A 23,692-nucleotide genomic window follows, 5' to 3' on the forward strand; every position below is an offset into this window, starting at 1 on the left:
TTTGGAAAACTTTCAAGAATAAGCACAAAGCCACCATATATCTTTTACTTGGAATTTCCTAAACAGTTTGCCCCATTTACTCTATTTACATATAATATACATAATACTTTTTGAACCCTTGGAAAGAAATTTGCAGACATTGTGGTCTTTTACCCTAGATACTCAAGGGCTTACTTCCTATGGATAATACATAACCCCCGTATAGTTACTGACTTAACAATTTAGCATTTATAGAGATTACTACCACATGATTTCTAATTTTCTCAGCTAAACCAATAAGGTCTTTTAGAGCATTCTGTCCCCTCCAGTATAGGATCCAATTTAGGCTCATACATGATTGCATTTGGTTATCATGTTTTCTTTGATCGGGAACACATCCTCAGGTCTGTGATAAGAGCCCTATGAGATTACGTGATGGGAAGGGGCTGATTCTAGCTTCTGCTCAGGCATGTACGTGGCTATAGACTTCACGCACCTTAGTCTCAGTGATGAGACTCAGTTTATTCACTATAAACCGGGATGATATGCAACTCACATGGTAGTTTGGGGACTAAGTGAGAAAATGCCTGTGTAAATCTTTAAAAACAACATTATTCAAATGTAAGTAGGTAATAGTATAAGAAGACAATTTAACTGAAGTTAAATTGTACTTAGCAACTTTCTTTCCTTCCCATGTCAAGAAGTTTCGGTGTTTGCTGATTTTATAAGATAATCTGCTCTTATAAGCCAAACTGCTAAAAGTCAAACAACCTTAAAATAATGTGTACACACTTCTATCTTATTATTCAGTGAAAAGTCACTTAAACAGGAATTAGGCATATATAGATATGTAGTCCAGCTCTTTCCACTAAGGCAGTGCTAAGTTAATGGTTTTGAATGAACAAAGGAAACAAGACTAAATATTGGTGAAATATTAAGACTTCTACATTTCATTTGTTGACAGCATAGAAACTTAAGCAATAATTATTACACTTAATTGTAGGAATATACAACTAAGAAACCCAGAAGAAAAATCATATCTGAAGTCTTCAGAGCAAAGATACAAGATAAATCTAAAACTAATATCCAGTGAATACACCATTCACTGCTCATACCAAATGCATATATTTGCAGTTATCCTACAGACTCTATGGGAAGACCATACTTCTCTTCTTGACAAGTTTAATTTTAGAGATAAGAATATTTTGCCAAAATAATTGATAACAGGGGGACCAATGGTATAAATATTTCTATTGCTAAGTTTTCCTATTGAAGTGAACTGGTAAAACAACCGTTACTTTAAAACATAACTATTCCTAAGTGTATCTGTGGAAGCTGGCTCCCAGGAAAATGATGACATAAAAGGAAATATTTAGAATATGTCTGGATGAATAGCGGACCTACTTTTGCCTTGCATAAATCTGAAAAACTCACATCTTACCTGGCTTTAGCTCAATCACCTGCAAAACAAGGCAGGCTATGAAATCCTACCCCCGAGACGGCTCAAAAAATTGAATTGCACACAGTAACCATGAACTCCTCTCAGATGGCATAGGGATAAAGATGAAAAAGATTAGCACATTTCATTACCATCTACCATTTTGGGAATTTCCTTGGTAATAATCCACTCCCCAGGCTGCAACAGAGACTGTCCGTAGTACATGTCCGACTCTGCACTCGTGCTTGAAAATGCAGAGCTACTGGATGGTGTCAACTCTTCAAGCCTGAAGAAATCTAGGCCAGTCACTGTGCCACCAAAGAATCTGCAGCCACCAAGACAGCCACACTTGTGCCTGCACCTCTTATTCCTCAGGGTGTCATCAGGCCACAAAAACCACAGCCTGAACAGAATCCCAAACAAAAAAAAAATGAGAAACAGCAATGGAACAAAAACTCATTAAGAACAGAAAAACTTTTTAGCAGATAATTAGTAACACATAAGTTAATTATTAATATTTGTAAGAGACACGGTAAACACAGAGGTTCATTTTTACTGTGATATGTCTTTTTAATCATTCTGCCATTTTAAACAAACAAACAAACGAACAACAGTCTCACCATGGTAAGTGAGATGGAAATAAGTAGGAACAATAAGAGACATATAGCATACATTAAAATAAACCAAAGCACTAAGAAGAAGCAAATATAAAAATAATTTAAATCCAGTTTAAAAAAAACAGTAAATATTCTCAAAAGGACTAAAAATTTTAAACTTTAATCTAAAAAATGGACAAAACTATTAGTATAGATTATGTTTAATAGATTTGGGCATCTCAGAGCCTATTTCACATGGCAAATTTAATACAACCAAAATATTATAAATATGGGCCAAGTAAAAAATTATTTCTTGCCGAAACCGGTTTGGCTCAGCGGATAGAGCGTCGGCCTGCGGACTGAAAGGTCCCAGGTTCGATTCTGGTCAAGGGCATGTACCTGGGTGGCGGGCACATCCCCGGTGGGGGATGTGCAGGAGGCGGCTGGTCGATGTTTCTCTCTCATCGATGTTTCTGACTCTCTGTCTCTCTCCCTTCCTCTCTGTGAAAAATCAATAAAATATAAAAAAAAAAAAAATTATTTCTTAATCAAATCAAAATAATGCTCTATTTTAGAGGAAAAAATTACAAATACTTTGTAATTAGTACTCCAAAATGAAGTATTAATAACTGAGATAATATGGCCCGGCTGGTGTAGCTCTGTGGTTGAGTATCGTCTTATGAACCGGAAGGTCATGGTTTGATTCCTGGTCAGGGCACATGCCTGGGTTGCGGGCTTGATCCCCAGTGTGGGGCATGCAGGAGGCAACCGATCAATGATTCCCTCTCATCATTGATGTTTCTATCTTTCTCCCCCTCTCCCTTCCTCCCTGAAAACAGTAAAAATATTATTTTAAAAAAGAACTATACTTTCCAGAAAACACTAATAAATTAATGGCCTACACAGTCAATAACTTTTCTGGTTATATCAGAAATTAATACACGTGCTCCCAAAACTCCTTGGAAACAAATATCCACAAAGGCACCCAAAAAGCTGAAAGTCAATGAGTTACCATGTAGGGACACAATCATATTAGGTCTTCACTTAAATACTCTGATTCCATTTCTAACAGTAAAACTTCCTCTATAATTATCCAGCAATTTTCATCTTAAATTTCACTTACCTCTTAGTTCTGGCATCGTGAGTTTCTAAGAAATGTCTCTGTGCCTCATGTTTAGAATGATGATCAGCTGCCAGTGCAATATCAACAGTGATTAGTCCTAAGGTGGCCGAGCCAGCTTCTAGCCAGTAGGCCCTCCGCAGAATCGCAGGCTGGAGGCCAGCTCTGGGATTATTCAGCTGTTCGATGTACTGTCTCACTTGGAAGTCCTGAATTGCTGCGCTTATTCCTTCCCCAACCGACTGGTTGTGGAGATTACAATTTGCAACCCGGATTGCACCCATCTAAAGTTGAATGAAGAAAATGGAACAAAACTCTAGTTTCTGTATTTTTTTAGCAACTTAGAATAAACTACATAATAGGTAATTATTTCAAGTTGCATAAAAGAGAAGAAAAGGAAGGGAAAAGGGGGAAAGAGCAATAGCAAAAATAAATGTAACAGAATAAAAACATTCAATTTAAGAAAAGGATAAAAGGAACATAGAACATGGTCCAAAGAAAAACAAGAGAAGGAAGAAAGAAAGCTAGAATAATAAGTAATAAAATCTTAACAAAGCTTGATTTTAAACAGTAATGCACAAAGCAGAGGTGGTAAACAAATGTTTTCTGGAGCCAGGCAGGAACCATAATATATAAAACCTGAGGAAACCAAGATGGCGGCATAGGTAAACACTGGAGTTTGCTGCCTCGAACAACCACATCAAAAATACAACTAAAAGATGGAATGGACATCGCCCAGATCCACAGGAAGGCTGTCTGAGGGGAAATTCTTCAACTAGAAGGAAAGAGAACAGCATACTGAGACTCAGAGGAGGCGCAGTGCGGAAAATACAAAGGTGCAGAGGTGCGCGCGGAGCAGGCTGGTGGCTGAGGGCGCGGTTGTCGTTTTCAATCGGGAGGAGTCTCAGATTCTGAGCTCCAGTTCTGGGTGAGTCTCTAGGGACCCAGACTCAAACAGAAGAAGCAGGACTGTCTGGCATCGGTCAGAACGCAAGGGCAGCTTTCTCTCCAAGGTTTGCAGCGGTTGGGACTCTGAGAGGCAGAGCCTCTGGGGACGGGACTGAGAGCAGCCATAACTGCTCCCTCCACCCGCCCTGTTGATCCTGTGGGACCCACCCCGCCCAAGCCCTGCGTAGAGCCATTTGCCAGATAGCCTCAGGCAAAGGCTAGATTAGCACCTCCCCAGAGGACAGAAGTTTTCCCACTGCAGACACAGCTAATTCTTACAGCCAGTTGGCCTGGAGGTCAAATCCCCCTAGTATTAACTACAACAATCAAGGCTTAACTACAACAAGACTGCGCACAAAGACCACTAGGGGGTGCACCAAGAAAGCATAAAAAATGTGGAGACAAAGAAACAGGACAAAATTGTCAATGGAGGATATTGAGTTCAGAACCACACTTTTAAGGTCTCTCAAGAACTGTCTAGAAGCCGCCGATAAGCTTATTGAGATCTACAAGAAATCTAATGAGACCCTTGATGTTGTGACAAAGAACCAACTAGAAATTAAGCACACATGGACTGAAATAAAGAATGTTATACAGACTCCCAACAGCAGACCAGAGGAGCGCAAGAATCAAGGCAAAGATTTGAAATGCGAAGAAGCAAAAAACACCCAACCAGAAAAGCAAAATGAAAAAAGAATCCGAAAATACGAAGATAGTGTAAGGAGCTTCTGGGACAGCTTCAAGCGTACCAACATCAGAATTATAGGGGTGCCAGAAGATGAGAGAGAGCAAGATATTGAAAACCTATTTGAAGAAATAATGACAGAAAACTTCCCCTACCTGGTGAAAGAAATAGACTTACAAGTCCAGGAAGCACAGAGAACCCCAAACAAAAAGGAATCCAAAGAGGACCACACCAAGACACATCATAATTAAAATGCCAAGAGCAAAAGACAAAGAGAGAATCTTAAAAGCAGCAAGAGAAACTCAGTTACCTACAAGGGAATACCCATACGACTGTCAGCTGATTTCTCAACAGAAACTTTGCAGGCCAGAAGGGAGTGGCAAGAAATATTCAAAGTGATGAATGCCAAGAACCTACAACCAAGATTACTTTATCCAGCAAAGCTATCATTCAGAATTGAAGGTCAGATAAAGAGCTTCACAGATAAGGAAAACCTAAAGGAGTTCATCACCACCAAACCAGTGTTATATGAAATGCTGAAAGGTATCCTTTAAGAAGAGGAAGAAGAAAAAGGTAAAGATACAAATTATGAACAACAAATATGCATCTATCTACAAGTGAATCTAAGAATCAAGTGAATAAATAATCTGATGAACAGAATGAACTGGTGATTATAATAGAATCAGGGACATAGAAAGGGAATGGACTGACTATTCCATTAGGGAAAGGGGTGTGGGAGATGCGGGAAGAGACTGGACAAAAATCGTGCACCTATGGATGAGGACAGTGGGGGGGTAAGGGCAGAGGGTGGGGTGGGAACTGGGTGGAGGGGTGCTATAGGGGGGAAAAAAGAGGAACAAATGTAATAATCTGAACAATAAAGATTTAATAAAAATATATATATGTATATGTGTATATATATATATATATATATATATCACCTATAAGCATTCAAAATCCAATCTTTGAAAAACATTACCAGTCCACTTCCCTGCCATAAAGAAAGCTACTAGTCTCTATGTCTGCCACAAAGTAATGTTATAATAATTCAGTTAGAGTAAAATAGCAGGAAAGTATGCCTTTAAAAAGTAATACTGGAAGAGACCATGAATGAGTTGAAAACAGCTATCTCCTCGAATTCTGTAGTATTTGGTCAGATGGCAAATTATAAATGTGTGTTGTATTTCAAGAAATAGAGGTCTGGTTTGGTAAAAAGGAAAAAGAACTACACTGGCCAAGAAACAGACAAACATGTACCTTTATATTTGTAGCACAGCCATGCTCCACAATATAAATATCAGCTCCATCTACCGCTAAACGAGTCATGGTGTATTTCAAATCATTTGAAGCTGGACAGGGGCCAGGAATACAACTCAACTAAAATGGAAAAAGATGGAATGATTAATTCAATTTAAACACACAAACAAAATTCTGATCACATGTGTATTTTTTAAAATCAGTATGTTAAATTTCACTTTTTTATAATGATAAGCAAAATCATCAGCAATTAAAGTCTTTCCAAATTAGAAAACTAATCACAAGTAACTATGTATGATTTTCATTTAAAAGGGCCAAGTAGCAAGTTTAAATGGACAGAATATAACTTGTGACTGAAACCCAAAAGGAATCATCAAGGTAAACAGTGTTAGAGGTTTATAAAAAATGTATAGTCTAAAGCTGAAGATTTTTTATGAGTCCTCCATACACATATATACATACTTGTTCTATACATAACCACAAATACATCAACTGTGAATTTTATGGTACTGTCTAGGACAAGCCACACAGATTTAATTTAGCTTTACTCCTAACACACAGACTTGTCATGTCTAGGTTGGACAAAAACATACCCGCCATCTACTTCAATGAGCTTCCCGGGGCAATGGCAGACCTGAATAAGTACTGGCCTAACAGCACATAACTGCTTGTTAGTGGCAGAGTGCACTATAAGAATATATTTCCTCCACACAAAGTAGACCTAAAACAAATAAATCTAAAATAACAGGAAGCATGCCCTAGCCAGTTTGGATCAGTGGACAGAGTGACAGCATGTGGACCAAAGGGTCCCAGGTTCAATTCCAGTCAAGGGCATGTATCTTGGTTGCAGGATCCTCCCCGGCCCAGAACCTGGTCAGGGCTCATGCAGGAGGCAACCAATTGATGGGTTTCTCAGACATTGATGTTTCTCTGTCTTACCCTTTCTCTTCTACTCTCCCTAAAAATCAATGGAAAACTATTCTCAGATGAGGATTAACAACAACAAAAATAATAATCTATATATATAAAAGCCTAAGCGACCGTCCGACCGTCCAACTGGTAGCTATGATGCGCAATGATCACCAGATGGTAGACGCTCAACGCAGAAGCTGCCGAGCGACAGCAACTTTGCAGAGTGCCCTCTCACATCCCAGGACCTCTTGGAGAATGTTGGACTGCCGGTTTTGGCCCATCCCCACTGGCCAGGCTGAGGGACCCCACCTGCTGGAGGGAACTCACTCATTCCACAGAGGCCCTTTGAGCCCTGGCCCCGCCCCAGGTGTGGCCGGCAGGGGAGGGACCCTGGGAGGTTGGCTCCTGTGCATATCCAGCCTGTCTTGCCCAGTCCCACCCTGCCACCACCTTCTAATTAATTTCCTTTAAATGTGCATGAATCCATACACCGGGCCTCTAGTAATAAAATAAAATGACAGAAAGCATATGAGTTGCATGGCAGAGTAGCTGACTGCAGAGGGGCATGAAGGAACTGAAGGTGATAGAAATGTTCCAGGTCTTCACTGGTGCTAGTGGTTACACCAATATTTACCACATTCGTCAAAATGTGAAATGTACAACTTTAAAAGGGTAAATTGGGCACAGACAATAGGGTGAAGGCCTGGGGCAAAGGGCCGGGGATGGGCAGGAGGGGGTCAATGGGGGAAGGGGGGGGGGGACATATGTAATACTTTCAACAATGAAGAATTATTTTAAAAAATGTATACACATATTTATGTGCGAGCCTATGTGCATGCCTGTATATTGAATACACACACACTTGTAGAAATATACAGTCCATAGGGGAGGGAGGTGTTGTTTACATGTGGTATAAAAAAAAAAGGTGAATTTATTGTATGTAAATTATGCCTCAATAAAACTGAATGTGACATAAAAGTTTTGAGTCTAAAAAAGAAAAAAGGGCCCTAGCCAGTTTGGCTCAGTACTTAGAGCATTGGTTCTCAGATTGAAGGGTCATAGGGTCGATTCTGGTCAAGGGCATTTACCTCAGTTGCAGGCTCAATCCCCGGTGCCAGATGGGGCTGCATGCAGGAGGCAACCAATCAATGTGTCTTTCTCACATCGATGTTTCTCTCTCTCTGTCTCTAAAAATAAATGGAAAAAATACTCCTGGGTGAGGATTAACAAAAAAATAATAAAAATAAATAAATAAGAAAAAAGGGAGGAGACGCCTGTAAGCATGTGTGAATTATCCATAAGAAACTAACCGGCCCTAACTGGTTTGGCTCAGTGGATAGAGTGTCAGCCTGAGGACTGAAGGGTCCCAGGTTCGATTCCGGTCAAGGGCATGTACCTTGGTTGAGGGCACATCCCCAGTAGGAGATGTGCAGGAGGCAGCTGATCGATGTTTCTCTCTCATCGATGTTTCCAACTCTCTATCTCTCTCCCTTCCTCTCTGTAAAAAATCAATAAAATATATTAAAAAAAAAAAAGAAACTAACCGGCCCTAACCGGTTTGGCTCAGTGGATAGAGTGTCAGCCTGAGGACTGAAGGGTCCCAGGTTCGATTCCGGTCAAGGGCATGTACCTTGGTTGCGGGCACATCCCTGGTGGGGAATGTGCAGGAGGCAGCTGAATTGATGTTTCTCTCTCATCAATGTTTCTAACTCTCTATCCCTCTCCCTTTCTCTCTGTAAAAAAATCAATAAAATATATTGTAAAAAAAAAAGAAAGAAACTAACTGTCTGATAAATGATTAAGGAACTAATTTCTTGGGGCCTGGCAATGTGCATAGAACAGGAAAAACTAATTTTTTAAATGTTTTTATTTATTTCAGAGAGGAAAGGAGAGGGAGAAAGAGACAGAAATATCAATGATGAGAATCACAGATTGGTTACCTCCTGCATGCCCCCTACTGGGGATCAATCCCACAATCCAGGCATGTGCCCTGACTGGGAATTGAACCTCAGTGGTTCAACCACTGAGCCACACTGGCTAGGCAGGAAAAACTAATTTTTATCACAAATTGTAGCTATTTCCATTATTGTTGGTAAATAAGCATGGGTTACAGATTTTTTTGGACATAAAATTAAAAGCAGGATGAATCACATTCAATTATAGTAATATATTAGCAAACAAATATACTTTGTATAGCAAAAGAATAAAGAAAGACTCACAGAAGAGAAAATAGAAAAACTAAACAATAGTCATCTCTGTATTATAGAATAGGGTAAATTATTTTTCCCTTTTGAAACCAGAGTTTTCTGGGTTTTCTGAAATGGGCACACTTCTCCCTGCCCCCTCCAAATGCTCCCCACCCCCAAATTCATAAGGAACAGTATTTACTACAAAATAACAGTCTGCCTGTCATTGTCACAGCACCTTTTAAAGTTGCTGTAATGACCGAGTCAAGGTCATGCAATGTTGTAGAAAGAGCATAAATGAAGTCAAGAAAACTGGCAAATGCCCCACACTGCTAATCACACTGAAGAGAGGAGTCTGCAAACAGTGTCATGCAAGGAATCTGAACTTCCTCTGGCTTCAGTTTCTAATTCTCTACACAAATATAGAGCCAATCCCAAAGACTCAATGCAATATGAGTATTGACAGCAAACATGTAAGAGATAAGACATAACTTTCATATCTCCATTTATTTGTGAATGCATGTTTTAATAATTACCTCATATTTTATTTTTATTTTTTAATTGATTTTAGAGAGAGGGAGAAACATCAACGATGAGAGAGAATCATTGATTGGCTGCCTTCTGCACACCTTCTACAGGAGATTGAGTCCACAACCTGAGCATGTGCCCTGACTAGGAATCAAACCATGATATCCTAGCAGAGGTCAATATTCAACCAATGACCACACCAGCCAGGCAATTATCTCATATTTTAGATACTTACAACTAAATAACAACTGGCTATGATTTTCAAAAGTAATTTTATTAATTTAAAAAACTGAACTAAAGTGTTTACTTTGTGCCTATGTGCATTTGCTTTAAAGCTGATATTTTAATCGGTCATTTTAAAAAGTCCACAAATGTTTGTAACGCTGCTATCCAATTTGTCAACATACCTTGGATTCGCAGAACCGACGATCAAGTCCATGTTGACATGTTATTACTGACTTGGGTCTTTCCAATTCATACTCTCGACACACCACATGAAAAACAAATGTCTGACCCCACTCCAAGAGACTAGCCAGCTGCAAAATAAGCAGTACAGTTTGACAACATGTTAGCACATTTAACAAGCACTTGGAGCGCAAAAGCTAATTAAGAATATTAACACAGTCCTGACCAGTTTGGCTCAGTGGCTAGAGCATTGGCCTGTGGACTGAAGAGTCCCAGGTTCGATTCCGGTCAAGGGCATGTACCTTGGTTGCGGGCACATCCCCAGTAGGGGGTGTGCAGGAGGCAGTTGATGGATGTTTCTCTCCCATGGATGTTTCTAACTCTCTATCCCTCTCCCTTCCTCTCTGTAAAAAATCAATAAAATATATTTTAAAATAAAAAGAATATTAACACAGCTTGAAAGATCCCAAGCGCTGTCTTATACATGCTGCTACATAATCCACTTGTTAGTCAATATCATGATTTTTCTACCTTGACATCATTTATAAACTCATGTTACTTTACATTCATGAATGACAAAATACATTTCCAAAATGAATTAATTTCAACTGAAAAATTCAACTTCTAAAGTACTTTTCTTCAAGGTCATATCTTCCTTCTTATATGACTAATCAGAGTCCTCACACCTAGAATTCTCTACCTAATAATCAAGAATTGGTGTGAAATTTGAGTATTTAATTATCATATTGAACTACGATTTAGAGAAATCAGGTATTTTGAAGATCATGTTTGTTTATGTAAATAAAAGCTTAAGTAACCATATAGCAACTCTTCATCATATCTTTAGATTTTAAAAAACCCCAAATTCTATAATTGATTAGAGTTAGTAAACACACTGAGACTTGGTTATACATATTATCCCCCCTAAAAAGTACATAATTTAAACTATTGGAAAACATGAATTTTGCTTTTAAAACAAAGAATGGCATAAACATTAAAAGCACCTAAGGAATCATGAATCTCACAGAAAACAGTGATGCCAAGACTCTAAGGCAGAAGAAAATACTTCATTTTCTAAGAAATGCAATTTATAAACATGTGAGAGTCTAGCATTCCTTAGGTTAAAGGAATCGTATCTAGTCTTGCAGGATCGGCATAGCTCATTAAAAAACAAGCTTTTGTTATATGCTTCAGTTTTTACTTGTAAATGGAGAGACAGGAAATGGTGGATATTAAGGACAGGCTAGTTATGAGGCCAGAGAGCACTGAATATTTTTTGTCCATTTTTATACATTCCATTATATTTTTTGTATCCATTTCTATAGAAAATATCCCTTTGCAATTCATTCATTTTCCTATTTTTAGAATCCTAATTTTTGCTGTCTCCCAACAATTTACTTCAGATATAGAAGATACTTCGATTCATTATTCATCTTGTTGCTACTACCAACCTCTCAATTATGTTTCATACCCACTCTGTAACTTTTTATTAAAATTGAGTATGTACATTTCTGCCACATTTCAGTCTTTTGAAATGCCAGATAAGCATGGATTTTATCATAAAGATATGGCTCAACAGGTGAAATGTTACAGTAAAATGACTAGTCTACTAAATTTCAGTGGTCCATTTCTAGAAGTAATCTTTAAGGCCTCTGAGTCTTCTAAAGACACAGTGGGATGGATGATGAAAGGGAGGGAGAAATTATCCAAAGGATCTTAACTAGCCCTCTAAGCCAGGCTTACTCACCAGTAAATTCTTATCTATTTTTTAAACCAGTACCCCACATCACTAATAAGCAGGTACAAATGATGGTATCTTGCTTTGAGACATGACAAGTAAAGAACTGTGCTACCTAATCCTTAATATCGTAAATGCTAAGAAATACACAAAGAAGCAAAATTTTTAGAAAACTTATTCTATATACTGAGAAAAGGATATTATTCCAACAGTGGAGAATCATATAAGCTTAATAATACATATATGTGCAATATATAGCTCAGCCTAAGTTTTTCCCAAAGAAAGTCTCAAATTCTTTAAAGTACTATGTAGAGCTATACAATATTACACTCATCAATTTCATGTGTCTCAGAAAAATGAAATTTGTTTCTTATTCATCTATTCCTAAAAAAAATTGTGAATGGCAGGAATCAGAATGTCATTAGTGGAAATGCAATGGACATTCAAAAACTTGCTCTTGGGGAAGTGGGTGAGTGGAGGAAAAGGAAAAGAACATAGCAGATAGTACGCTGACACTTGTACCTGTGGTGCCGTGACCTTAGCTGTGAGGCTTCCAGCCTGCACGTCAATTAGCCATGCATACTCTAGGGAATCGCTTCCCAAAGGAAGACCTTCTGCTGAGAACATGGCATGTGCTCTCAGCTGGAGACCGGACAGATTGATATGACCTTCCTTGAGTGCGTCATCTACAGGGGGTCGCTGCTGGAAACAAGAACAAGAGAGTGAGAAATACATACAAGAAAATCGCATTATGATTTCTAGTTGTTTTTTCCCCAGAGACGAACAGTAAAAAACATGCTATCTGGACAATAAGGCTTCAGGATTCACAAGCTCCTGACACGCCTCTTACCCATGAAAGTCTGAGTAAAGCTTCTGCCGTGACAGTATCCATGAAAGCCCAGCTACAAAGCAAGACAGCAAAGTCCTACAGAGAACATCGCTCTGAGTGGTCCCTGCCTTGAGGAAGAAAAAGAAACCCAGACTCTGACTGGCAGGAAATACAATGTCTTGCGGGAAGGCAGGAATAATGAGATTAAAATGTTAAAAAGAAGAAAATAACAGGGAACAATGAAGATCATTAAGACCATAAAATGAAGAACTAGGGCAGGAAGCCGACTTCCATACAGATTCTGTTAGTAAAGGCATATTTTATCATGTTCTTGTCTCAAGAACATGATACGCTACCAAGCACCTCACACCTCTCCTTGCAACACTTTTAACACTTGAAAGTATTTATCTTAATGGTAATTCCCTCCATATTTATCTCTCCACCAGTTGACTAGGGTAAAGACCATTTCTGCCTTGGTCATCAGGTATCCCACTGCACCTAACTGAGTGACCACAAAAGCAGATACTACTGACCGAGTACCTGCACAGAGGACCTCACAGCAGGTCTTCTCAGAGACACCAACACATGGCTATACACTGAGACAGTTCACAGATATTTCCCAAGTGAGTATTACTATGGCAGCCTTCTCAGTGTGTGTGTGCAGGCCAGCTTAGAGAGTTAGTGTTCCTTGTTTCAACACATTGTGGAAATCTGTTCTTAAAAAAATTGTTTTAAGGAGAAAGGCTAAAAAATCTAATTCATAAGGACTTCTTAGAAGGAAGTTTCAAATTATGACTATAATACACCTCTAGAACTTGTAAAAAATGTTTTATTTTATTTTCATCTAAGTTGTGTAACAGTATATAAAATCGCCTAACTTCTCCAGGCCTCGGTTTCCTTGCTTTATCTGAGGGAGTTGGGGAGGATGGTCAGTAAAGATTTCTTCTGGCACAGAGAATCCATAATTCTCAGTATAAAATTTTTCATAGTATTTTTTTAAGCTTAAAAATACATATGGAAATTGGCCTGTCCTAAAGGTGTAGCCTCCCTAATACACTAATAAAGGTTATATTTGAAATTTGTATTATGGGTTGCATCATGTTATGGGGTAAATGGTATCCCCCAAAAGCTATGTTCAAGTCCCGAGCCCACGTACCTGTGAATGTGACTTTATTTGGACACAGGCTAGGGTCTTGGCAGATGCAATCAAGTCAAAATGAGATTACACTGGAGTAGGGATTCCTTCTTACACATGTTTTAGTAAGAGAAAACTGGGAACACATAGACACATGAATGCCATATGAATATGGAAGTAAAACTTGAGTGATGTGTCTACAAGATAAGTAATGCCAAGGACGGCTAGCAACCAGCAAAAGCTAGGAAGAGACAAAGCATATTCTCTCCTGCAGCCTTCTGAGAGACCATGGCCCACCAGCACCTGGTTTCAGACTTCTAGGCTCAGAACTGTGAGAGAATGAGTTTCTGTTGTCTCAAGACCCGAAGTGGGATACTTTGCCACAGGAGGCCTAGGAAACCAATATGTGTCATAAGATGACCATGAAGTAGAATGTGTAGTTTCCTAAACCTGACACAATAATCCATCCATCGCTTTAGATCAGGGGTGGGGAAGTCCAGTCTGTGGGACTTGACCTCTCATAATGAGCTCAATAAAATGTTTTTTTATATCTGGTCCAGTCTTTTGAGAATGTAGTGATGGAAATAAAAGTTCAAGTGTCATCAGGTATTCATAAGAAACCAAATATTTACCTAAGATTCTCAGAACTCAGCCATCAGGAGACACTTCCCTTCACCTTTATTAATTTCCTCAATAGATTGAAAACAAGGAGATGGGTTTCCTCTCCGCACACTCACCTCCCAGAATTAAAAAAAAATAAAAATCAACCAATTCTAATGATCCGCTAATTAGAGAGAGAAGAACAAGAGTTGTTTTTAAGGTTCCTGCAGCAAGCTAAAATAAAAGTGCTGTGCACGTGAGATCTTTCTGATGATAGCACAGTGCTGCATCTTGATTTCAGTGACAATCTATATGGGGTGAGTAGACACACAACTATGCACACCCATTGCACCAATGTCAACTTCCTGGTTTTGATATTGCACTATAATTATGAACAAGGTCAACATGGGGAAACTGGGGGAAGGGGATATGGGGACTCACTGTACTAACTTTGCAATTTCCTGTGACTCTATTATTATTTTGAAATAAAAGTTTTAAAAAGGAAGCACATTTTGTGGCAAAAGAAGCATGTAGTATATTGTGTATATATGAAAATATAAATTAAAATTCTATGTAGAAAAATATAATCATTTATGGCAAAACAGTGAAAAGGGAGAAGGCTATTAGAAACAAGATGATCAATTACTACACAGACTCCACAGTAAGTTATTATCCATTGATAGTCTTGAGGTATCAGATTCACCTTCCCACTTACATATTTCCCTGGCCTTGTATTAATCCATTTATATTTCTAAAAGTAGAGAAGAGCCCTAAAGTAATGGTAGAAAGAGAAGCCATCAGTCATTAAAAATTAATAATTATGAAGTGACAATCTACCCAGGAATATAAATTATTCCCATTTGATGAATATCATTGGCTCTCTTCCAAAAGAGCCCCAGGGATACAGTGAAAGCGTTAACAAAGTATCCTGTAGGTATGTCAGATGAAAAAAATAAATCATTGGCCATGGAGATATGCATGTTTTGAAGATTTATGGTACTGGTTGATAGTAATACTTAGGTTGTGATTGTCAGCAGAATCCACCAATATTTCTACATTTTTCCCTTCCATAAATAAATGAGAAAGTTATAAAGTATTTCTTTACATTTCTAAAAACAATGGATATAATATATAATTGTCTGGGACCACATAAACAGGGAAAGTGGAAAGATAATGAAACAGATTCTTGGAAAACTCTCATACATCCATACACACATACAAAACTTCTTACTATGGTTAAATGAAAAGTTTCTAGTTTACAGAGCAGTAGCCTCCATGTAACACATTGTTTTCACCCTATAAACAGTAACAAGAAATTTCTAAATCTCTACACGACTCACTTTCACATTACCTGATAGTTGTCACTGACGAACACACTCAGGGGTGACAGCACAAGCTGCAGCATGGTCTCCCTAAATCCTTTTTTCATTTCAAAACACAGTCTTTCCAAGAAAGCTGTGGGACACTCAGGACCATCGGCAGTTCCGTGCTAAAGTCAAACAAAACCCCATAATCAAAATACAGAAAAAGGCAAAGACCAGGGAAGTACAAAAAAATAAAAACTGTATTTATATGATTAAGAGATTTTGAATTTTTTTTAAAAAATATATTCTATTGATTTTTTTACAGAGAGGACGGGAGAGGGATAGAGAGTCAGAAACATCGATGAGAGAGAAACATCGATCAGCTGCCTCCTGCACACCCCCCACTGGGGATGTGCCAGCAACCAAGGTACATGCCCTTGACTGGAATCGAACCTGGGACCCCAGAGTCCGCAGGCCGACGCTCTATCCACTGAGCCAAACCAGTCAGGGGAGATTTTGAATTTTAAAAAGAGAAACAGTGCTTTACTGACAAACACAAGTTACTGGAACCACAGTAAGGACATTAGGTCCACTAAGCACACAGGTGGCCTCTGCTGTGCAGCCCTAGGCACATGACATGCAGCCGGTAGGCAGCCCAAAGCTCAGGGCCACCCACCACATCTGGCCTGGATCCAATGGCCATGGGTTCTTTGGGGAATATAATCCTGTTCCATGTCAGCCCCAACAGGCCCACAAGTCATCCTTAGAGTGAACCAGGATTCAATGCTGGATCCGAAACTGCAGGGGCACAATTCCACCTCCAGGGTCAAGCTTGAATCTTGATTTTGTAATAGGTCCACCATGAGGCCCCAAACTGGTCTGGAATTGGAGATGAAGACTTAACAAAATGTAAAATCCTAGAATATCCTTCAAGCTAACTATAAACATGTCAAATGTTCTGAAGTTACACAGAACAACAAAGAAGAAACACAAGTGAAAGGAGGAAGACTAAAATTATAAATGAGCAAGTAATCACATTCTGAAGAAAATAAGCTAGCTTTATAGAGATAAAAGGATAAATTTAGACGTTTTTAATCTGAATTTTTCTATAGTTATATGTGTGTGCACATATACAGTTTCCTATGCTGGGTGAATTTCACATGATATTCCAGACTATTTTGATAAGTAAACACTTACAATAGGCAGACGCCCATGAACTTTGTACAAATTCACAAGCACGGTAATATCCCAAGGACGCAAGGACAGAGGATGAATTGACTTGGCTGAACTTTCGTTTTCCTTTCTATCACCTTCCATTCCGACTGCAGTCCATCCAGAGCTGGATGATGTTGACAGAGACAGAACCGGACTTGAAATAACCTCTTCAAAATCCATATACATGTCATCTTCCCCAAAATAGTTTTCCTATAAATATTAAGAACAAATGGCTATCAAAAGAGATATGTAACAATAACTTTTCACCTTACAGCCTAAAGTTTGTAAACTAAGCATCTCCCTAACCTATTTTATTTTATTAAAAGCATCTGGTCTGTTTCCTTAAAAATGGAAAAAAGGATACACATATTTAAGACATATGCTTACTTGGCTGCTTATCAAATAAATATTCTATAGCAAAAAACAAACAAACAAACAAAAAGTTACAGAAGTTTATGTAGTAAAGCTTCATGATAATACCACCTCTAATTAGAGCAAAAACTTGCAACCTACATCTTAGAAGAAATCTTTGGAGATTTATAAGGTTCAACAGTTGTCAACTGTACTTCTCAGAGTGCAGAGGAAATAATACTCAGAGACATCCTTTGGGGGAAGCAGATCACTTCACTGAAAATCAATTTGGCTACATCCAACTAGCTAAATACTACAATTCATATATTCCAGTTGGAATATTTATCAGGAATGTTTTAACAGTTTAATAAGAATGTCCAATTTTGGTTATTGCTGACAAAACATGTTATAAAACAGTTACCAAAACTTCCTTTCACATAGTTCATCCTGGTTTCTTATGCATTAATTAGTGTTCCCACTACTAATAATATTCTGTTTCTTTTCATCAAATTTTATTTTTAATTAAAATATTTTTCTTCCCATTTATTTTGTATTTTGTCTATTTGATCTGTCAGTATTAATCAAAAGTTGTTAAAATATTCCTGTTAACACTGTTAACTATATTAGAAACAAGTCAATGTTTGGTAAATTCTGCATTCTGGTTATTGACATTTGTTTTCTGGCTAAGATTCCAGACATCAGGTCAATTACTATCTTTTCATATAGTGCCTGGACTATAAAAATCCCAAACTACTGACTCACAACACCAGTGCTTTTTCTTCTGTTTCCTGCCTCTAAATAATACAGGTCCTACTTAGAATCTGCTTGACATGAGATTTCAAGTACCTTCTAAACCATTCAATTAGCACTTCTCCTCCCAGTCTTGGCTAGCAAATCTTGACTGTATTTCCCTGACCAGCCTTAACCATCCCAAACCTTCCCAGAACCTTGTGTGTTACAGGTTCTGCTAGCTAAGCATTCGCTATCCCAGCCTCTGCAGCAATGAGACCACAAAAGGGAGTGTGTAAGGAAGCACTGATGAAACTAGACTCACACACGGAACGCCACTGCCCGTGACTATTAGGGTTTGGATAATTAGTCTCTCTTTGGTTGTCAGATGTAGTAAACAGCCAACATGAATTTGAAAAATCTTGGGAAAATGCAAAATTTCATGATAATAAGAATGTCAGTTTCACTGGATAACTGCTCAAGTCTCCAGTAAAACTCTCAGTGCTAAGTGAGGATCTGGAAGGCTTAATTACCTATGCAGAAGAGTAAATCAGTAAAAATTATTGATGACTTCTGGTGACTTTTTAAAAGTATGAGCTGAATATCAAAAGGATAAGAGAGACATCTAGAAAACGGATAAAGTCCTCACCTATTGTTCTTAAAGTAGCCTCTCTTCATAAGCATGTTAAAGACAACAACGTCTAAGTGCTCTCATACTGTAGTCATTTAATTTTAGTGAAAGAATTATACCAAAATTAATTAACACTTGATTTAGTCCTTACTCAAAAAATAAGTGCATATTTCTTCAGAACCTAAATTTGTGATATTCTGAAATAAACTTACTTACATATATTTGCTTCAAATGTTAAGATGGAGCTCCAAACAAACCTTTGATTAATTACCATGAAATAAAGTCCATTTTTAATGGTTTCACTTGAAGTAGACTTTTCCTAGTACCAATTCCCCTCAGATAAGAGATTAACTTATACTTACTGCATTAAGTAGAATGTGTTAAAGTTTTTCCACACGTCTGTCCTGCTTTAACCCTCCTAACTTTTCTCCTTGAGAGCAGATGCAATAATATTTCTATCTCTAGCAGCTAGCACAACTCCTAGAACATGCTAAATGCTCAAAATAATGATAAATTGAAGAGTACACTACTTTAATAAATAATTTTATAATTGAGTCTAGTACTATCTACACTATCCTATAAATAAAAGGCTAATATGCAAATTGACCAAACAGCAGAACAACCAGTTGCTATGACACACACTGATCACCAGGGGGCAGATGCTCAAAGCAGGAGCTGCCCCCTGGTGGTCAGTGCGCTCCCACAGAGGGGGCGCTGCTCAGCCAGAAGCCGGGCTCATGGCTGGTGAGTGCAGCAGCGGCAGCACTAAAGACCCCTCGGGGGATGTCCAACTGTTGGCTTAGGTCGCGCTCCCCAGGCGCAGGCCAGGTTGAGGGGAAGCCCCCCCTCCCAGTGCACGAATGTCATGCACCGGGCCACACACACACACACACACACACACACACACACACACACACACACACGCTAGAGGCCCAGTTCACAAATTCGTGCACAGATGGGGTCTGGCTGGCCTGCCCCAATGGGGGTCCATCGGGGGTGGGGCCAGCTGGGGGAGGGGCTGAGAGAGAGCTCCAGGGCATGTCTGTCCTATCTCTCTCAGTCTCGATGAGCTGAACCCCAGCAGCAAGCTAACCTACCTGTCAAAGCATCTGCCCCCAGGTGGTCAGTTCATGTCATAGCGAACAGTTGAGTGCCTTAGCATATCATTAGCATATTATGCTTTGATTGGTTGAACAGATGACCAGACACTTAGCATATTAGACTTTTATTATATAATCTATTCTCAACATATATAATATATTCTCAACACTTGAAATCATCCAACTGGCTATTGCAAATGGTCTCAATTTCAATTAGATATTAACTGCTTTACATATATCTAAAAATATGCAAGTTCTTTTAAAAAAATCATACCTTTATACAAAAAAAAGCATTTAATAGCGGCCCATAGAGAGTTATCTGAGAGTCTGGGGAAAGTTCCATCTCCACATGCAGTTTATCAGGTGGCAGCTCGGAGGGGTCAACAGGTGGGCGGGAAGAAGTAGAGGGAGAAGAAATGACTCGGTCTGACGTCTTCTGGGATGGCCTCAACACAGACAGCATTGTTTCTTCCATTTCTGACACTGGGATAAATTCGGAAACAAAAAGTTTGGTGAAGGGAGGAAAGGGCCTCTTAGAAATTCTTCAAGGCAAATACAAAAGCAATTAACTCTGATATAATACATATAGCATAAATGAAAACAAACCTGAAAAACTAATAATTAAGAATGTAAAATAGAACAGACTTCATTGAAATATGTGCAGAAATACATGAATCAGACTGCACAGACTCAATGAAAAATTCCTGTTAACATCAAGTCCCTGCAACATAAATTTGGGTCATGATTAGGCTTTAATTATTCTTGGGCATTAAAGTACACTGGTTTTCCTTTAAACAGCTATTCAAATACAGTGCGATGTTACCAAGCTCCATACATAAGAACAATTTTGAAAATTATTCTTTAAAACGTAACTCACTGGAATAATACAAAGGAATAATCACTTGACTCTAATTCCATTTTGGACCCCAATTATAAGGCGCATAAGCTTCAGGATAACTATGATAGTTATCAAATGCATTAAAGAAACTAACACTTCACAAAATCAAGTACTTTAAATATGTAGTTTGACATACACATTGTTGTTATTTCAGCTCTGCTGCTTCTAGAGGGACAGACCTGAGAAAATTAGATAATTGCTTTTTCTGAGCATATTTCCTCAACTCTACAATGATAATAAGAATGTCAAGCCCTGACCGGTTTGGCTCAGTGAATAGAGCGTCGACCTGTGGACTGAAGGGTCCCAGGTTTGATTCCGGTCAAGGGCATGTACCTTGGTTGCGGGCACATCTCCAGTAGGGGGTGTGCAGGAGGCAGCTGATGGATGTTTCTAACTCTCTATCCCTCTCCCTTCCTCTCTGTAAAAAATCAATAAAATATATTTAAAAAAAAAAAAAAGAATGTCAATATCTAGCTCATAGTTGTTGTAAGGATCAAATGAGATAATGCAAGCCAGGAAACAGCTTGGCCTACTAATTAATACATAGAAAATGCTCAATAAAAGTTAGCTATAATTACACCAAAATCCTTAAAAGATTTTAATGTATACAATTATGTCAAAAGAACAAATGCATTTTTTTTGTATCTTTGATGATTATCAGTCATAACACCAGATGTTTTAAAGTACAAATTATATAAAAAACACTTACATGATTGTTTTAGCTGCTCATCTGCTTTCTGTGGGTAAACTGGATGCCATGTATAATCGATTGTAAGCATGACACTTGGAACAGTCCAACATTCAACCCAACCAGCCCTTTAAGAGTAAAGAATAAAGTTCTAGTCAGGTACTTACTCCTTTCATTATATACATACAATAGGTACAGATAATCAAAGTTATTATTATTCTTGGAAAGACTCTGAAGAACAGTTTCTCCACATAGAAACACAAAATACTTAAGTCATTCCTGTTAGGTACTCACTTTTCTTGAGTAAGGTTCCTCCATTTGGGTTTAACTGTTTTCTGGCTGCTCTGACACTCAGCAGGAAGACCAGTGTCATGAGTCATTTTATTTGGGTGGCAATTCTTTACCAGCATAAATAATGAATATTTACTAGGGTGACAATCTGGTAGGAACAGATGAAGATCAACGTCTTCTCCCTAAAAAATAATTTATAATAACCCACAGTAATAAAATAGGTACATAAACATGTTAAGATACTATTTACAGCCAAACCTCTCCATAATAATCTTGAGAATAATTTTTTTTTAAAAGAAACCATAAATTCCAAATGGCAGATGTAACACTGAACAGTCAGATGAATAACTGGAGTAAGATTTTACAGAGTAAAACTAAATTCTGATTACAATATTGAGAAAAAAGTCAGGATAATAAACATCATAGTTTCCACAAAACAGTAAAAAGATTATCTTCAGCCCTAGCTGATTTAGTTCAGTGGATCAAGTGTCGGCCCACAGACTGAAGGATCCTAGGTTTGATTCTGATCAAGGGCACAAACCTCAGTTGCAGGCTCAATCCTATGCAGGAGGCAACCAATCTATGTGTCTCTCACATCAATGTTTCTCACCCTGTCTCTCCCCATCCCTTCCACTCTGTCTAAAAATCTATGGGGAAAAATATCCTCAGGTGAGGATTAACAAAAAACAAAAACAAAAAAAAGATATCTTCAATGGGTATACATGGATATTTCACATATAATTCAGTAAAAAATAAAAAATTGTCTCACTAATATAAGCTCAAGTGAAATATGTTCTGTATTTTTATTAATTTTTAAAACATGATTGTCTCTTTTAATTCTAATAACTCTTGATTCTTCAATTGGCTTTTAGGAATTCTGAATTGGTATATCAAAGGATCTTCATTCAGCTTCACTTCTGTCCTTTTATTAGTAGGTTCCCTAATCTTTTTCATCCTGATGCATAGTTTCTTAATAAGCAGCACAGTAGAGTGCTTAAAAGAATAGAACCCTAAGCTTTGTTCCCTGGGTTCAAATTCCACCTCAGCCACTCACTAGCTACATAACTAGTTACTAAACTCAGCTCCTCAGTCTCCTACTCCATAAATGCAGATAATAATAACACCTGCCTCAAGAGGGTTGTTCTCAGAATAAAATGAGTGACTACAGATGAGCACTGGAAATAGTGTCTGGCACATACAAAATGATTAACAGGTATTAGCTGATTTTATTATTGTTGTTATTTTTTATCACAGAACCTCCATCAATACTACAACGACTACTGACTGCTTGTGCCCTAAAACTAGGCGTTCCACAAAATTCTGACTGCATATGAGCTGGCTTTTAGATAAAAATAAGAAAGGTATTTGTGGCTATTGCTTGAGTTTGTAGGTGATTACAATGAGGAATGACATATAGGGAAGTATAAAATCTAGTGCATAGACATAGTAAACATTAGAGCTAGAATGGGTGCTTAAAAGAACATAGATCAGCCTCAAAGGTTAAGAAATAATCAACTCGGAATTGTTTCTTTATTGCCCCACTTCTTAGGGAAAGCTGGAAAACTCAGGGGAATGGCAGAACACTATAGTCAACTACAAAAGAGGGACAAGGGCCATTCTGTGCCACAAACATTAGTGAACAACGGAGGAAAGCTGAACTACTTCCAGGTGGCCAGGGAACAGAGGTAGAGGGATGAGGTGGGGGTGGGGGGCTGAGAAGGGGGGCGGGGGTAGAAATAAAGATAAGCTTTGGGAAATCCAACTTACTAACAAACTTTGTGGGATAAACAATGCATCCAACTATACGTACTCTTAGGGAGAACTTGGTATTACATGTAACTGGAACGAAGTCGGTAAACGGTAAAGAGAAATCAATATTTAGTGTTTCTCCACAGGCTGCCAGATATACTACAAAAAAAGAAAAAAAAATTCATTTAACGTCAATAAACTTTTAAACCTAAACAAAATTAAATTTAGTCTATATGTTTAGTCCAATACAAACTCTGAAATATTTCTCTGAGAGTCTCACAAAATAATGGGGAAAATTCCAGTATCTATCACAACTATACAATCAATATCAATTTGTTGGTATTTGTCTTAATGAACAAAATACTCAACCTAATTTTTTT

The 23,692-nt window shown here is 38.2% G+C and overlaps 1 protein-coding gene across 1 annotated transcript in view; it reads right to left on the bottom strand.

Moving 5' to 3' along the window:
• Positions 1-23,692, bottom strand: part of BLTP1 (bridge-like lipid transfer protein family member 1) — a 166,732-nt gene that overhangs the window by 100,786 nt on the left and 42,254 nt on the right. Inside the window, exons 17-27 of the mRNA XM_081091830.1 lie at positions 23,374-23,471; positions 21,567-21,745; positions 21,294-21,400; positions 19,961-20,169; positions 16,858-17,085; positions 15,708-15,845; positions 12,315-12,494; positions 10,057-10,185; positions 6,024-6,143; positions 3,137-3,417; positions 1,570-1,820 (exon numbers count right to left, since the gene is read on the bottom strand). Of these exons, the coding sequence (XP_080947956.1) occupies positions 1,570-1,820; positions 3,137-3,417; positions 6,024-6,143; positions 10,057-10,185; positions 12,315-12,494; positions 15,708-15,845; positions 16,858-17,085; positions 19,961-20,169; positions 21,294-21,400; positions 21,567-21,745; positions 23,374-23,471 (1,920 nt within the window). The remainder of the gene's footprint in view (positions 1-1,569; positions 1,821-3,136; positions 3,418-6,023; positions 6,144-10,056; positions 10,186-12,314; positions 12,495-15,707; positions 15,846-16,857; positions 17,086-19,960; positions 20,170-21,293; positions 21,401-21,566; positions 21,746-23,373; positions 23,472-23,692) is intronic.

Source organism: Myotis nattereri (assembly GCF_964212035.1).
Source record: "Myotis nattereri genome assembly, chromosome: 5".
Taxonomy (NCBI): Eukaryota; Metazoa; Chordata; class Mammalia; order Chiroptera; family Vespertilionidae; genus Myotis; species Myotis nattereri.